The sequence below is a fragment of the Hippocampus comes genome, unplaced genomic scaffold (assembly GCF_001891065.2).
Source record: "Hippocampus comes isolate QL1 unplaced genomic scaffold, H_comes_QL1_v1.1 scaffold195, whole genome shotgun sequence".
NCBI classification, from domain to species: domain Eukaryota; kingdom Metazoa; phylum Chordata; class Actinopteri; order Syngnathiformes; family Syngnathidae; genus Hippocampus; species Hippocampus comes.
In genome coordinates this window covers 893,042-911,352 of record NW_017806076.1, presented here as the reverse complement: position 1 = coordinate 911,352, position 18,311 = coordinate 893,042, and the positions used below count along the sequence as shown (strand labels likewise).

At 44.1% G+C, this 18,311-nt stretch overlaps 1 protein-coding gene across 5 annotated transcripts in view; it reads left to right on the top strand.

Moving 5' to 3' along the window:
• arb2a (ARB2 cotranscriptional regulator A) overlaps positions 1–18,311 on the top strand; it is a 168,987-nt gene that overhangs the window by 91,195 nt on the left and 59,481 nt on the right. For all 5 annotated transcript variants that reach the window (XM_019894608.1, XM_019894611.1, XM_019894606.1 and 2 more), the window contains one exon: positions 14,031–14,147. In XM_019894608.1, the coding sequence (XP_019750167.1) occupies positions 14,031–14,147 (117 nt within the window). The remainder of the gene's footprint in view (positions 1–14,030; positions 14,148–18,311) is intronic.

Genomic DNA, 18,311 nt, shown 5'->3' with positions numbered 1-18,311 from the left:
CCCCCACCCCCTTGTACCCCTGCCCAGGTTGGCCCTCTGTCCCTTGGGTCACGTGGCAATGTCTGCCTGCCTGGTTGATCCCAAACACTGCTCACCAAGCATGGCGTTAAACAAAGGTAGGACGGAGCAAGTGGACAGTCGCGACCGCATTGTTTAGTCCAAAAAAAAAAAAAAAAGGACTTTGATATAGAACTTGTCTCCTTCGGGATTTGCACAGGAAGCGTCTTCCTCTATTTTAGTGTTATCCTACCTGTAGTTTGAGACTGATTTTTGTGGCCATTTTTTTCACATGCGCATTATTCATACAACTTTTGTGTCTCAGCACACGTGCATCGTTTCCCACTTCATCATGTGATATTTTTTTTCTATTATTATTATTATTATTATTATTATTATTCTTGGTAAGCAGACAGATGATGTGGGGTGTTTTGATCGTGCTAATTGGCAGCTCCCATCCAGGCAGTGTGCGGATGGGTTTGGACGACTTGAAGTGCCGCTATTGTTTTGAGGTGTCAAACCCAACACTGAACAAAGAGGACGGGAGAAATCTGCTGTGCTCGCCCATTAGCGTGTTGCAGTGGCCAAGTGCACGCGCATTCGCACTAACACGCATCCTTAGTTATACAAACACACACACACACACACACACACACACACACACACACACACACACACACACACACCAACACACACACACCTCTATATATATATATACACACACACACACACACACACATATACATATGCACACAAAATATCAAGTTACCTTGGATCATCCGTTGCTAATACATATTGCTCTCTCTCTCTTGCTCTCTCACACACACACACACACACACACACACACGCTTAGACACACACTCATTCTTACGCCGATAAACATAAATGACAAGATAATCACCGCATTCCAGCGTACCTTCTACATAAATGCCTTTCTGCGAGATAAACTAATAAATATACTGTTTTCCTTTCAAATGTCCTCCAGTGAAGGCTCTAATTACCATACGCCAACAAAGACCTGACAGAGGTGTAATAGTTAAAAAGGTAATTCGACTACGAGTTGGAGTTTGGGTGAGGAAAGGGGTCAGCGCGCTTTTCTCCAACAGCCCCCTCCTCCTCTTCCCCGATGCGCCTCTCTCGCTTTAATGGTTTATTCACGCTTTTCGAGGACTTTTTGCATGATTGACTGACAAGGTCTTTTTCCGAAATAGCATCTTCAGTAATGAGAAATAATTGACTCCCTAATCAAAAAAAAAAAAAAAAGGGGGTTGATGGAATCCACAAACCTAGCCGTAATCTTCTGTGGCATTTCCAGCAGAAATGACAGACCGCATAGCTTCAGGCTCTATACCACTTTGATTTAATTGCTTTTTTTTTTTTTTTTTTTTTAAGATTAATAATATACTTTATAGTGAATTGTGTATGGCAGTACATCCTGTGTATGAGTGCCCCTCACCCTTCTCTCAGGCAGTTGTAAATCAACAGTATCTACTGAGTACATATAGAGAGATATACTGTATATATGCTTCATTTTAAGCAAACGAAGCATTGTTTACATCATTTTGCGCATAGCTGTGGTTTTTTTAAGAACACTGTCACCAGTGTATTATTATTATTATTACTATTATTATTATTAAAATGCAAATCAAAACAGTTTATCTTCCATTTCAGTCAGAGTAATTTTGATGCGGTTTTAAATAGAGTTTGTACTGCACTGGAACGGCAACTTGTATTTGACTTAAGCCACAACATGTGTTTTGTATAAATGACTCCAGGTTTTGCTGTTGCACAGCTCAATGGAGAGAAAAAAACCCAGCTGAAATCATTTCAAGTCAGATGACTACAACATTTGTGAGTTTGACAAATTTGGTAATTTTTGAATACTGAGCAACATCCAAGTCATTTGTGGAATGGTTTTATCTTTGACTCCTTCATCAAACTGTTGATCAAATGACATGCCTTGAGAACCGCAAAGTGTTTTCTTGAGATGGCCAATTACCTCGTCGCGTCTCAAGTCTGTCCAATTTGTAACATGTCTTCACCTCTTTCTTCCGCAAAGGCTGTTTTAAATCATGGCTCGTGGCAATGAGAAGTTAATTTCAGATTGTTATACATTTCCATTAATTTCACTCCTGTATTTTTGGCTCTTTTACGTCCTTGTTCCCTTGAGTACATGTGGATGACACAACCTGTTTCTTTAATAATGCGTTCATTTTTTTTCCCTCCCTGTGGCACAGCAGACAAGCAAATATTAAGGACCATGAAAAAAAAAGCATCAGAGAAAGGAAGAACTTTTTTCCTCACTGAGTTTTGTCTTTTCCCGTAACTTTCTTTCATTCTTTTTCCATCTTTGGCAATGGGTCGCTCCTCATTCAGGGATAGCTGGAGTGGCTCTAGAAGTTAATCCTTCATGGATCCTCCTCTTGCAGCCTTGATGACCCTTCTCACACACACACACACACACACACACACACACACACACACACACACACACACACACACACACACACACTCGAACCTCCACACTTAAACCTGCTTTGCCAGTAATGTGCGGAGCAGCAGGCGCCTGCAGATTTGTTGTTTTCTCATTGGTTCTCCTCTTCCTCCCTTTTCATTCACAGCTAAGGTGAAAATTTGTCCAACCGTGATGTTGCTACCATTTTAGTCATTCCACCTTCCACCCCCACCCCCCAAACTCTTTAAGTTAGCTTTTATGTGCTTGCTCGTTTACAATTTCTTACAGCATTCCCATGTTTTGTTTGGGGTTTTTTTTTGTTTTTCACGACAGTCTCTTGAAAGTTTTTCACAACCAGGATGTGAGCGAAACTTTTGCGAATATTCTCACTGGCACGCTGCATGCTAGCTCTGGGCCATTTGTATGGAGAGTCAGTGTGTAACTGTCTCGGATGTGTGAGTGCACACGTGTGTGTGCGTGCGTGCGTACGTGCGCTTGATGTGGGTAGCAACACCCAGGCCGTAACTCGCATTGTTGCTGCTTTGGCAGAGTGTGAAAACACACTGATTTCTTAAGTGGCAATTATATCATCCTTGCCATTAGAAAGGCAGCAGAGAGCAAACATCTGCGCATGTGTGTGCGTGATGACTATTCCAAGGGCCCATGACTACCAGCGGCCCGAGACAATAGTTTTCAAGATGACCTGGGATGTCCCTCCCCTGCATATGCAAAAACATTATTTTGTTTGTTCATGTGATGATTTAAGAGTACCTACTGCAAACTATGGAAAGGGAATTATAACATGCTTGTGGTTTGACTACAATAGGCTATTGTTGAATATAAACAAAACCAAATGTATGTTATGTTGAAATTAGTTCACATTTTGAAGTCGGGTATAGATAACAGGGCTATAAATGTGTCCAAGATATGAAGTCTCTTCTTTTTTTTTTTTTTAGGGTCCGTAATTGATGAGAGGTTTAGCTAGGCCACATGTTAAGCTTTTTCAATTAAAGTAGCAAAGCCAACAAGAAACAAAGCACTGCACGCCAGGTACCGTTGCCCAGTTCCGCCCAATTTATAATACTGTATTGTGTCGATGTTTGGGGAAACAACCCCAAAAAATTGTTGTCATTAATCACCCCGCAAAAAAAAAAAAAGGAGCTATAAGGACCATTCATAAAGCAGGATACCCAGAGCACATTTGAGGGCGGAGAATTGTTTTTATGTGTAGTGTACTTACGCGTGTATGTAAGTACTGTCCTGCCGATCGCATTCCTTGATGGATAATTCTTAGTATTTTAATTCCTTTATTGAATCCATCAATACATTATCTACAAAATAGATGTGGGGGTGAGGGATCCCACGTCTGTTCCTTTAACCAAATAGCATGCCCAACTCACTGACAAAGTAATTTTTGCTTAACCCCTCTCAATAACCAACTACCATAAAATTATCATCCATGAAGTTTAGGCCACAATAATTCACTTTGACCTGTTATTTAGTCTCACACTTTTTTTAATGATGAAATCTCTTCTCGCGTGTCGTTTTATCGTTCCCTCGCGTTCTTCCAGTCACTTTTTCAAACGTTGTGCACAGCAAACATCTGCGTGTGCTTTTGTTGGTCCGTAGTCAGCTGTCTCCTCCTTGCCAGAATTCAGAGAGGCCCCGGTTCTCCTCCGAGTCGGTATCACGACACGTTACTGCACAGAGGTCTCAGCTTCCTCCTCGACACACCCCTGGTTAGGACCACACCATTTCCAAGTCCCCCCTACCCCACACCTACCTCCCTCCCGTCAGTGTCGTTCCCCCTCGCCCGATCCATCCTGGTCTCCAGCAGAGCGTCGCCCGTCCGAAACTATGTTCAATCACGGTCATCCCCTCGCGTGCACTTAGAGCCCGTCCCTTTAACCTGCTCTCAAATACTTACGGCTATTATTATAGCTTATAAATCATTAAGAAACTTTAATTATACGGAATTTTCTTGGTGGAAATGTGCAAGCTGACACATGGGAAGGGGAATTTAATGGGCCAGCAAATCCCAGCACCGTGAGGGAAAATATTGAGGTTAGGTTTCTATTTTACAGCATTGCCGTAGGGTTGGGAGACGAGCAAGAGGCGAAGGAGAAAGGAGAGGGAGGGAGACCGAGAGCAAGGAGTTGTCGCCGAGAAGATGAGGCCCATCCCTTCCTTTTGCGAGGCACAAAAGCAAAGTTCCCTTTTTAAGCTTTTCCGATCCGAAGCTGTTAATGCGGCCTGTTGATTGGGGAGTGATCAGATGCTGGCCGCTGTACGTTACTCTGATTTTCTTCAATCAGATTTATTCCAATTAACGCGGGACGCTAATTAAACACAGCGTGGCCAATCTACTTTTTTAAGGGACGTTGCCTAATTAGAAATGTCCATTTGGAGAATTTCTGTAATTATTGTCCCTCAACAATATATGATCATCTTCGGCTCTTAATTTCATGACACTTTTGCCGTTAACTGTGTCAATATCAACTCAATGTGAACAGAATGTGACTTTTTCGATTCCCTCACAGCAGCCTTCGATTGTGCGAAGTTTATCAGCTCTTCGGCTGTGCTTTTGTCCATTAGCAATTAATTGAATTATGTTGCGGTAATATAATCATAATCAAACTTTTTTTTTTTTTTTTTTAAATCTTATGCATGGATGTATTCCAGACTCAATAGAGTAACTCATTAGTTGAGTTTCGCGTGGCCATATCAAGTTTTCCTGATATCCTGCGTGATATGAAATCAGGGCTGGTCAGTTCATTTTCAGATGATCGTATCGGGGTAAATTGTATTTATTTATTTCTTCATTCATTCATTCATTCCGAAAGGTCAAAATTTCCATCAGTGTTCATTATAAATGAAAAAAATGAATGTTTTTTTTTTTTTTTTTTTTTTAATGAAACCCTTGCATCTCATGAGATTATGTTGTGGCGACAAATACCGAGGCAAAGATTTTCCAGTATGTTGAAAGTAACTGATTATTTAGACGGATTACTTAGCAACACCCGTAATACAGGGAAGGGGGGGGGGGCGAAAAAAAACATTACACGTACCATAATGCATGACCCGATGCTCTCGCACATAAAAACTCTCACTCAAATTAATCATCAAGAAACGAAATCCATTTTCTTGAGTGTACAGCAATTGCTCTCCACCGGGCTGTTATTGTTTATGAGCACTCATTACCCACAACCCCATTTTTTTGTCCCCCCCTTTTCCCCTCTCTTACCCTGACAATCCACCTCCCCCTCCTCCCTTCCCGTCTTCCTCTTGTTTCCATGCGGGCACAAGCGAGGCGCAGCGCCCGCAGCCGGTAGGTTTCCTGGCACGCTACTTCTCATCCTCTGCCTTTTGTTTCCACCAGTGGACAGCCATTCTTCACTTGTGCTGCGTCAGTAAATATTTATTGCCCTTCCTTTTCCTCTCCACTCCCACTCGCGTGCGTGCGCGCATGTGCGCTTGCGTGTCTGCGCGCACGTCGAACAGACGCAGTCGTGAGCCGCCACCTCCCGCTGCCCCCCTGACTTTGACAATGTCACTCAGCTAATTCCCCAACTCACCCTATCGGTTTTCCTCGCCACTCCAGCTTCACTTCCTCACACTCTCCCTCGTCGTCCCTCCATCGTGCGTGCGCCGATAAGGGGGCGAAAGGAAAACGAGCAGGAAGTTGTTGCCGTCCCCTCATGCACTTTCCCTCCCTTTCACAGCCTGTGCCAGAGTTCACGTCAGAGGTGGGGGCAACTCTGAGAGTAAATGCATGTGACCTTAGCGCGCACGGCTGCCTCGACACACACTCACACACAAACGCACTCTGCACACACACACACACACACACACACACAAACGCGCTCGGTGGATCTCCCGAGGGCCTCCGTGGCATCGTGCTGCAGAGGGCTTCCTTCCTGCGCTTGAGACAAAGGAAGCTAGGGACTGACAGGGGACCTGGGTTTGCCGCTTCAAAGCTACAGGAAGCGCTGGTGTTGTCTCTTCCTCTGGAGGGTGTCGGGGGGGGATTCAGACGCCTATGTTTTCACAGCCAGAGATGAGTGTGTTTATGTGTGTGAGTGGATGACACGGGGTGCGTCGGGGAGTTTGAGCACAGCACACCCACAACACTGTCCACCTCTCTGCGACCTCGCGTCGAAACTCGTCTACGCAAATGAGCACAAATGAATCAGCCTCGTCAACTTTGGACCCTGCGCACGGAAATGCAGTTAAAGTCTGGAAGGCCAAATGATTCACTCCCTGTTACATCTGAAAGATTGAAAATGATGATTTATTTCATGAATTGGTATATTTGAAGTGGACATTACCGACACTAATGTAAACGACTCGTAGAAGTCGTAGAGTTGCAAATATTTTATATGGAAACATTTCACTCAACTTCTCACAGTCCTTTGGGATATTATTTTGTGTTATTTTATATCCCTGGCAACTTTGAGGGAACGCATTCATAATTCTAAAGCAAGGGTGTCAAACTCAAGGCCCCAGGGGCCAGATCCGGCCCACCACGTCATTTTATGTGGCCCGCAAAACCAAATCATGTGTGTCAACTTGCATGATCCTTGCTAAAATGTGCACTTAAATGTCAAATTGTCATGTTTAATAAATGATAAGTGAGATTTTGCAATAATTTTGTGATCCTGTTTACACTCACTTGAACGGCCCTCCGAGGGAAGACGTAACTCCGAAGTGGCCCCCGACAAAAATGAGTTTGACACCCCTGTTCTAAAGGATCCCTGTAACTTTTTGCACTATCTAGTCCAATCCCAGTCAACTACAAATTGAGAGATTTATTGTGTCGGCGTGCAAATAATTTTAGATGTTATTCATTTCTCTCAATATGTATAAAACAATGAATGGCCTCTTTTCTTCAAATGAATTTCTCTTGACACAATGCCCTGTACCGTCCATTGCCTCTCTCTCCTGTCATTTACCGTCCAAAGATGCCCCAATGCGTTCACTATGAAGCTAATCGTCCAAGTGCTGGTTTGTAAATAAAAGTGCGGCCTGGGATTCGTTCCCGCATGCCGTGACTCCGAACAGCATAATCAGTCCAGAAAAATGGATGGACAGATGGACGCGGTCACACTCACATAGCGGAACTTAGTCCGATTTCCTGCTCAAAGCCTCTGAGAGCACATTGCAACTTCACCATGTCCAGGAGTCTATTATCCTCGATTGATTTATGGTGACAAAATCCTTAGCATCAGTCAGGGGGTTTATGTTTGTTTTTCCAGCCTGTGCCACTTATCTTTGCAGAGTTTGAGCTTTTCGGTGTGTTCCAGTGAGTGTGCGGGCGTGTGTGGTGTGTGTGTGTTTATCCTCCTGTTCCAGTGTTGGTGTGTCAAGATTTATGGGGGTGTTAGTGCATGTGTTGTCAAAGCTTCCGGTGTGCAGCCGCATACATGTTTGTTTGTTTGGAGTCTGTTTGCTCTCGCCGCTCGCCTGGTACTCGCTGGCAGCGACAGGACGGTTAATCAATCAAATATTTAAGCAGTGCTCCGCCGCTCACTGGGTAGTCCGACATTATCTGTGGCACTTGGCAGTCCGCAGTCCAGGCACGTTACGAGTTGAGTCGAGTGTATGGTTACGGCACTCTTCCCTTCCCGTCACTGCGTTCCGCTAGCAACACTGTGCACTCTTCGCTCCTGTCACTTGTTTACCGCTTGTTATTTTTCTGCTTTCTCTTTGCACTTGCGCTCTGTTCATAATTGTGGCTTTTCACATTGGCTTTCTGACAGTAAGCAAGGCCCCTTAAAGAGCCCCCATCTTTATGTCTTTGCCTGCTTCCGTCTCTTTTCTACCCGTCTGCATTCTTTCGAGGGATGAATCTGCCCGTCTCCCCAAGGGGATCTCCATTGTGAATTACCATTCTTCCCCCCCTTCCAACCCCCCTCCTAATTATCTAGTGGCTTTCACTGCCTTTGACACATAATTATCAAAGGCCTAAATAATTGTCTTTTATTGTTGTCGGAATTTGGATGTAGCGTCAGCAGAGCAGCGGCGAGCATGGGGGCAACACAGGGAAAGGGCGGTGGGGAGAGTCAAACGTATTTTCGTGCGAAAAGATTAGCTTTTCATGCGGCGAAACAATGTCTCATTCTCCTGCTTTTATATCAACTGTTGATGAATCATTCCAATGACTCCATGGCTACTTTGCTCACTTACCTCTCACATAAATATCCATTAGATGCCAGTGGCGACAATAGCAATATGTGCAAACGTAAAATAGAACAATTATCTGGCTTGGTAACAGGAAGTAGCGTCAAACGCTACATATTGTACTTTGCTGAGAGACCGTGTGGGAGGTCAGATGCAAGGGCCAGATAAATCTGTGTGTGCATGTGTGTGTGTGTGTCTTTTACTCTGAACTTTCAGGATTTGGCTATTTCATAGAATCCGTGAAAAGCTGGATTTAGCAGATTTTTGCCAACCAGGGGGTCAGAGATCTGTGATGTTTTGGTCTCTATAGCAACCGGGCCCTCTTCAGAGGTTTCAGAAAAAAATATTTTTTTTTATTTTTTATTTTTTTAACGGGAGAGCAGCTGAGGGAAAGGGGTTTCATAGTTCATCCAGAGTTTCACTGGATGCTGGGAGGGGCTGAAGTTGAGTCATGGCCACCAGCGGTGACTCAGCTGTGTGTTCGTGGCCCAGAAGATTGTAAATGCGATGTGCAGTTGCAGTTAACTTCATGTCACAATGAGGATAGCCACGCTATACGGTCACTTAAGTGTTGAGGAACGAACCCACAATCAACTGTTGGCCCTCCTATTGTGAGTTCGAAAATCGCTGATTTCGCTCTCGGCCTCCCTCTTGGACTTTTGTGTAGTTCGCTTGACACAGGCTATTTACTCACTCACTGTTGTAACGGCAAGGCTCAGGTGGTAGTGTGGCCATCTCCCAACCTAAAGGTTGTGGGTTCCTTCCTCAACCTTTGAGTGACGTTTTTTATTTAACAAGCTATGACTACGCAAGTAGACTTTACTTAAAAACACTCCTTGAATAATGCACAAAAATTGAACTCAATATTATTCACTATTCTTTTTAGCGTAAAATTTACCGTATTTTCCACACTATAAGGCACACCCAAAAGCATTCAATTTTCTCAAAAGTCGCCAGTGCGCCTTATAATCCGATGCGCTTTATATACGGATCAATATTCTGATTTCTTGGATGTTGTATTTGAAATGTTCTGTAAAGTGCTTTGTTACAGCTGCAGCGGCGTGATAAACGAAAAAAAAAGACACCCATGCTCGTCAGGGTTCATTATGAAATACTTTCACTTCACATCATTCTTTCTCATTGTTTTCATTCCTCTCTTTCCCTTATCTGTTTTGACTCATCTACAGTCAGGCCCGCCACCGCACCCCACCATACCATGGCCAACCCCCACCTGAACTTTACTCTATACATCCAGCTGCTTTTACATTACCGAAACCCCTCAACATCTGCATGTTGGTTTTAGCCCAACAAGTGTATCCACATGTTTCTGTTCCATTTTTCCTGTCCAACGCAAAGACACAACAGCTGGTCTGTTTGCGCGATAAAGCAAGTGTTTGCATAGGGGATCACCGTGTCTAACATTGGGGATAACGTAGGTCGTTACACACTGAGCTCCCTCCGCCGAGGAGATAACACCTCTTTTTTTTTCCTTTGTCAGTGGGATTATACAAAATGCCTTAACTAGATCCCACAGAACTTTGCTGAGAGGCGGGTCGTGCTTCAATGATATGTTGCCGGTCCAAATTGAGGTTGCCTTGGTTTCAGTGTGTGCTCCCTGAGTGCCATTGTCGTCGGAACCGAGTGCCAAAGATGGTTGTATTTGCGTTTCACACTCGGTAACCACAGTTGTCACTGTGGCTTGGAAGAGCAAACTCTTACCATAATTTAGAGGCACATTGCTTTGAGGGCCTATTTGTCAACCTATTACCCCGAATGTTGCAACAGCCGACCATATGTGTGCAATGAGAGCTGTCAGAGAGGCTGATTGATATCGCCCGCGCCGGAGGATGGAGTTATTTAAGAAGCCCTGTTTGGAAGAGAGTTCCACGTGTATTTTTCTTCCTAATTTTAGCAAACTGATGACATCGGTTAAGTGTCTCTGAATGGGAATTGATCTTTGAATAGGGAATCATGGCGAAACATGAGAGAGAACACATTCCGTTGAGAGAGAAGAAACAATGGGGGTTTGTTGTTGTATTTCAAAGCAATTACATTTTGCACGAAGTGCCTTGTTGTGACTAAGAACGCAACATGAGCCAGCCTGTCCTCACATGATTAATCTTGCGTTGTCCAAATATGAAAGTCGGGTATTGGACTTCCAGATGCATGCATTCTATCTGCACCACTGCGACATCATCCCAGTCATGGCTTTTTTTGTCAAATCATAAGACGGATGGATGGCCTGAATAGGTACACCTGCACAAAATGATCGGATATGGGATCTATGTGAAACTCTCTGCCTTCCTAAATATCATATTTTCAAATGTTTCGTTGCCAATGTTCAAATAGGATGAACATATTCACAGTTGCAGATGTGGTTTGTAGTGGTGAGAGAAGAACCACACTGAATCATGAGCAGAATTCCGAATGTTTTGGTTTTTCTCATTGAACTACGTGACATGGGGAGGCTCTTGTCACATATTGAAGTGTACCTAATGAAGTGTCTGGTTACCGTGCGATGTTATTGATACTCTGCAAAGTACTCAATTAACTCTTAAGTCCATCCACACTGATTTTCCATCTAGCGTAGCCTCAGTCCGGCTTTGAGAATGGCGAGTTATGAAACCACTGACCAATGGCTGTTTGCTAGTTTCCCTTTTGTTTGTGATGACCGATTCTCTTCCAGTTTTTATTTCAGTGACGACTGACGAATCCCATTAGTTCCACAGTCAATATTTCCAACGCCATTCTCATTTCTGTTCGGCGCCATCAATAACTGCACACAACGATACATCCGTCAACTGGAACAGTAAATATTAAGTTTGGACTACAAACCCCTCGATAGACATCATGATGTAAGTTTTCCACGGCCAGTCTGCTTTCTTGTCTTTGCTGGCCTCTGTTATGGCCCCCTTTGACACAGGGACAGAGTCTGGCTCATGCCAGGAAACAGGAACTTGCCTTGACACTTCAGGTTTTAAAGGGTTGGCTTTGCTACTCCCATAGGGCCTGTTCTGCCAGTGGAAAGCTCTTCAACCATGCATGGACGGCAATGCAATGCAGATGATTTTGTGTGTGCATGATTGTAAGAGGTTGTAGAATGGAAAAGACATGAGTGTAGATTTTATCTTTGTATTTCTCCTTTTTTACTTTTACATTCGTGTTATAGCAAATATAGTCCAATATAGATATTGTATCTATTAATCTAGCTGTCACGAAAGGCATGTGTTGAAATACCTTTCTTTTTATGATTTTGCTTCCTGGTCAATTAGCCTTAAGCAAATTCTTGAACCAGCGTAGGTTCGGCTGGACAGTCAGAGAAGCCAAATCAGAAGGTTGATGCTATGGTGCACATATAAGCATGTACACTATTTCATCCATCCATCCATTTTCCGATCCGCTTTATTCTCACAAGGGCCGCGGGGGGTGCTGGAGCCTATCCCAGCTGACTTCGGGACACCCTGAACCGGTTGCCAGCCAATCGCAAGGCACATAGAGACAACCAACCACTCATGCTCACTCACGCCTGCATGTTTTTGAAATGTGGGGGGGACCGGAGTAATCGGAGAAAACCCACGCAGGCGCGGGGAGAACATGCAAACTTCACACAGGAAGGTCGAAGCCGGGATCGAACCCACGACCTCTGCACTGTGAGGTCAACGCGCTAACCAGTCGACCACTGGGCCGCCCCAATATCTCATTATGTGTGAATTTAGAGTGTACAATGGCCAACGTAAAGCATATCGCCACCTTTGTAAGTTTTTGTTTGAGGGTCCATCGTCTTTCAGTTGCTTGAGGCGGCCGTCATACATTGATGGGTTACGGGATTGAAGGTGCATTGATGTTGCCTCCCTCAAACATGTTCAGAGGCAGTTTGAGGATGAATTCAGTTTTCTAAAAGCCTTCTATCCTTCCTGTTGTCTGAGACACCCATCTGACTCAATAAATTCATACTTTTAAATACATCCTTCATACTATACATCAGCTCAGCTACTCTACATACATATATAGAGTGTGCACTAACTCTTAAAACGTTTTGCTTTAACTGAGGATGAATTCAGTTTTCCAAAAGCCTTGTATCCTTCCTGTTGTCTGAGACACCCATCTGACTCAATAAATTCACACTTTTAAATACATCCTTCATACTATAAATCAGCTCCGCTACTCTACATACCATGTGCACTAACTCGTAAAACGTTTTGCTTTAATCGCCCGGGCCAATCGGGGTGACATTAACATGCTTTTTCCTATAACTGGACGCAAGGTTAGTGGCATCATCTGTCAACATGTCAAGTGAATATTTTTGTGACGGTGTGTAATCGTGTAATCCCATTTTTGTTCCAAGTTGTAGTAGTAGTCTTATGCTAGAAAATTAAACTAATGGCCTTTATGGCCATGTAAACTTCAAAAACTCGACTAATCCATTACGTATTTCACAGAAGGACAATTCAAAGCCAACACTACTTCGGTAGTGTTGCAAAATACCAAACAAAATATGCACTACGTGACATAACAGACTTTTATTTTTTTTTACGCCATGTAAACATTTCAGAGCCAGAAATCACCAAATGTAACACTGTACTACGCCAATGCACGTTTCCCGTCACAGCCTGAGCCAACATTACTTCGGTAGTGTTGCAAAATACCAAACAAAATATGCACTATGTGACATAACAGACTTTTTTTTTTTTTTTACGGCATGTAAACATTTCAGAGCCAGAGATCACCAAATGTAACACTGTACTACGCCGATGCACGTTTCCCGTCACAGCCTTACTAAATGTACAGAGCAAGAGATTGTTAACCTATTGTCGTAAGGCCTGTTCTCCTTTCTTCACTATTTTATCTTAATGTGAAGCACATTGAAAAGGCTCACTCCCAAGGTCTGGCTCCAGTACTCCTTGGGGTGGGTCCAGCGGTGTGGGAAGTCTATTGTAGTGCGGTAACAAGTCCTTTGTGTGACATTTTCCTTGGCGTTGACATTCAGGGGGGAATAGGAAGATGGTCCTGCAGACGCCACTGTCTGTGACATGTGAAGGGAAAAGGTATTAAGAATGGGAGCCGAGGTATTTGAACGTGCACAAGGAAGGTCGTTTGCACAGTACGTGACAAGGACACGCTGTCGTCGAGCAGCTCTTTTATATTTCACGATAATATTATGCTATACGTCTGGTTAAATGTATTTGTAACCGCCATCCTCAAAAGAAATGGCATTGTTGCTGAAAATCGAAAACCGGATGCATTAGTCATGCTAAAGTCATGATATTGACTCTGTCAATGTGTCATTTGGCAAGCAGTGAACATATGACAAGTCACCATCATAGACTGTGCCACTTACTTTCTCTCTCTCTCTCTCTCTCTCTCTCTCTCTCTCTCTCTCTCTCTCTCTTCATTGTAGATGAATCAGAGGGAAGCTGAGGTAAGGAACAAAGTGTGTGCTGTGGCTCTGACGGATTCGGCTCACAGCATGTGGCTGCAGGAGACCAGCAAAAGCACACAGGACTGGATGCAGCAGGTAAAATATACGCACACGCGGACCCAAATGAGGTGTACACGCTGCAGTCACTACATTAGCAACACCTTTGCATCACAATGACGTCAGATAGACAGAATATAATAACGCTCGATTCATTTTATGTTGCACAGGGGATACATATTTTTCACATTTTCGCCCGTACATTCAGTGCTATTCAAAAGACAGGTTGGAGCCATGTTGTCAGCTTTAAAAAAGTGTCAAGTATTCTGTACAGTACATTGTGACAGTCAAGTCTTTCCGTATGTGGTCAGCATCTCACCTTCCTGACCTAAACCTGTAGCACATAAGAAGTCACAAATAATCCTCCTTAGCTGCATTTTAGCAAGGGCCTCTTCTGGTGCGACTTCTTGCACCACTTGCAGGACCTGACCTCCCACATACAGATGATGACTAGAAGAGAGCGGAGCTGCTAAACAGCAAGGGATGTCGCAAACACAAAACACGCACACACGTATACTTTTATTTCTAAAACTCCCGCTTGTAGATATATTTTGGTTTGGTACCGAGTATGTTTTGGTCTTCAAGGTTGTACCATCCCTCTTGTCTCGTTTTTTCCTATTTTTGACCTATCCAAGGGATGCGCGGGACAGATTATAATTGGAATGTTAAACGATTTTCTATTTGTGTTGATTACCCAGAACCATAGAACTAAAAACACCTTTTTCGTCCACAAGGAGGAATGAGACGAGCAAAAATAAGGTGCACTTGCACTCATTAACCTAGTAAGTCACTTCATTGATGAAGTAAGAGTCTTATTATGAGCTATTTTTCTGCATTGCAACATTGAGGGCTTAAAAAAAAAAAAGCAATAGGAAAATTGGATTGATGTTACACTTTGATTTACATCACCACCATTTATAATTGTCGTATGCACTGACAACCAAACACAGAGACCCCCAAAGCAACACACACGCTCTCAGGTACACCGCGTTAACAACCCCAACACAGTCGGATCTTCAATCTGAACAGTGTTAGCATTGCTCAGTGTGATCAGACACACACACACGCACACATTCACACTGGAAGTGCAGCACAGATGGTGCTTCACGCCACAGAGTGAGGCTAGCAATGACCCTTGATAATGCTCTGGGTGGTGTATAAATATGGGTGCCCGCAGCAGCGGGTGCATGTGAGGTCGGGGCACCCCAGCAGTATACTGCTCTGTTCTCCTCGGACAGAGATAATTCCCTCCCTCCGAGGTCAGAGAGGTCACTGGATGGTGAGGAGGAGAGACGAGGGAAAAAAAAAAAGGAGGCGATGGGATTTAGAGATCAGCGCCCGCTGGGTTGGGTTGTATGGACCAAATGGTTCAGATGAGGGGCAAATGACGTCACCGTAAAGACAGCCCAAAAAAAAACAATTTAAAGGCGAGTGAACAGCATAGAGAAGGTACAAACAAAGGTTGTAGAGACTCTTCCATTGACGGGGACAGGAAAAAAAAAATACAAGTTCAATTTGAATCCCTGAAAGGGCCAAGTGGAAAGAACAAAGGATGGTCACGAAAATCAGGCCCGGCAGGATAAGGATGCAGACGTTCTCGAGGAGATGAAGAGATGTACGTGCAGAAAGATGAGTCGTCCAGTTTGTGTGCCCGCGCATGTGTGTGCGTCCGCGTGAGAGAGAAATGTGAATGATGGTGTACAGCTGGCAGCCTGTCACAGTCTCCAAGGTGTCTCCTGTCACAGTGCTGGCCTGCTGTCACACTCTAGTGGCCTGCCTTGAGCTTATACAAACACGCACACACACATAGTACACTACACTATAATCATGAATAAACCATCCTAATCCAGAGAGAGCGAGTGGCGGAGATGAGAATGGGTTGGACGAGAGAGCAAGACAGGCAACTTTCCGAAAAGTGAAGTTAGTAGGTGACAGCTGTTTTATGGGTTTGGAGACTTTTCTACAGCGAGTGCGCAGTTTCTAGCCCGCATCTGCTTGCGAAGAGACTGGATCAATTGAACGGTGTCGGGTGCATGCGCACGCATGGTACACTGGCGACACCCTTTTGTTTATTTGGAATTTCGGATCAATAGAACAGCACCGTGCGATGCGATTCATTTGCAAGGAGATTGTGTGACTAAGGCCCAATTTTCAGTCCAGTCCAGTCGGGGATGGTACATGGTGTTTTAACTCATAAGTATCAAATTCTGATGGCATGATTCCCTTGCGCAAAAATATCGTTTCATTTTTTTGATTTTGCTGATTGCTGTGACACTTGGAGCAAGAAAAAGAAAAAACATTTTGTTGAAATTCATGTTAATTTCCCCCTGCATCGGATTGCAGCAAATCTCACATGAGCCGGTCGCTTTTATTTTGACAGTAATTTCTGCACACATGTCCCAATGGAATTTTTACATGTCTTGTTGATATTTGCAGAGGATTTGTTACACGGGGCAGATGTTTCACCATAATCACCTCCGCCACGGGTTTCTGGATTCGTCCATTAGCTTGAGTTAAAGCTATCATTGGTGGGACAAAAGAGGAATTGCGCACACGTCGAACGGGGAGTATCGGAAAATATTTGTTTTGATGCAGCTTCCATCAACATCAGCTGGGTTAACTTACCCTTCAGCTATCTTCCCGTTTTTGCAATTTAATATTCATCCTGAAAAACAAAAACACATGAATAAGAAAGTAGGTTTTCATTGTTGCAGGCGTGCAAGTCGTGTTTGTCATGTTTGGCCGGTCGGGGAGCTTAAGTGAGAGATGGCTCGTAAATGTGTCAGCCCGGGCCTTGGGAGTCAAGGTCGGTGAGTGCAAAAAATGCAAAATAGCCTGTATGCTTTTCGAGACCCCCCACCATTCCACGAGTGACCCTCACTCGCAGCAGTAGACACACAAAGTTGTTGCACAACGCCGTAATGGGCCGGGGTGAAAGTAAACAAGAGCAGATAAGCAGTGATTCAGAAGGACGCCAGCTGCACGCTGTAATCTCTTTACATGTTCTCCTTCTTCTATTGAACTTTTATCTTATCAGGCGAATGTCTTCTCCAAGCATTCCTTCGCGGCCGCGCTCTTTCCCTTTCTGCCGTCGCCCTGCTTCAGCGCGCACACAAACGCGTGCTCTCCGACAAGGGAAAACATACTTTGATATGTTGCCGTCTCCCCGCCCCCCCCAAAAAAAAAGAAAACTCCCAAGCAGCTGAGTGAAGTTGTTCACCGTAACATTAGTATAGCCAATAGTTTACTCCCATCCCACTAAATTGTACCGCTGACAGTTTTAATGCCGTATGCTGACATTTTAAACCAAACCTCCCTCTGTTGTCTTTTGGCTGTTGCGCAATTTTTGGCCGCTTCACTTGTGCCATTCTTGGCATTAATGCTAAGATGGATTTCATATCGGAGGGGAACAATAGCGGTTCATTGTGATGCAATGAATTCATTTGCACCGTCGGACACTGTACATTGAAATATTTGTTGACTGTTTATTTGGATAATAACATGATTTTGACCGACGTGTCAGTTATGTTTCTCGGCGCATAACTGTTTTATTTGACAGTTGCCATTTTCTTCCTCACGTTCTTGATTGGCAGCTCGTAATCTCAGCATCTACCTGTGCCACCTCCCAACTCATTTTGCAGACACATGTATGCTATTGATAGTTCTTGACTTGGATAAATGTGTGTCACAACTTAGAACCATGAGAAAAAGGTTGGCTTCCGGTCGACAGTTGAGCATGACTCAGTCCATTAAGGGAGGAGAGCAAAATCTCTTTCCGGCATGATTGTTTTTGCTTAGTGGAGGTCTGCAAGTGCCTTCCAGACAAGCTTTCTTTCAGTACGTGCACAGCAATGTAGCAGATGGATTTTCTATGTTGGATTTTAGTGAGTATGTTGCAAGAGGGTGGGGGGGCTCTGTGGAAGATGAAGAGAGCAAAAGTAGATAAAGAGGTCCACTCCTTTTTCTGACAGTCGTACTGTCAACCACTTTGGGGTGTGGTGGGGGTTGAGAGGACTGCGTGCGTTTGCAGGGGGTTGTGGGTCAGCAAACTGGGCAAACTCCCTCCCCATGTGCACCCAGCGATCCACCATGGCTCAGGGCCTCAGCTCCCCCCGCCGACAAACAAACAGCAAGATGTCTAAGCAACATGTCACAGAGCTTTTAATTGCTTGTTCCTGTCTCTTTCTCGTTCTCCTCCCCCCC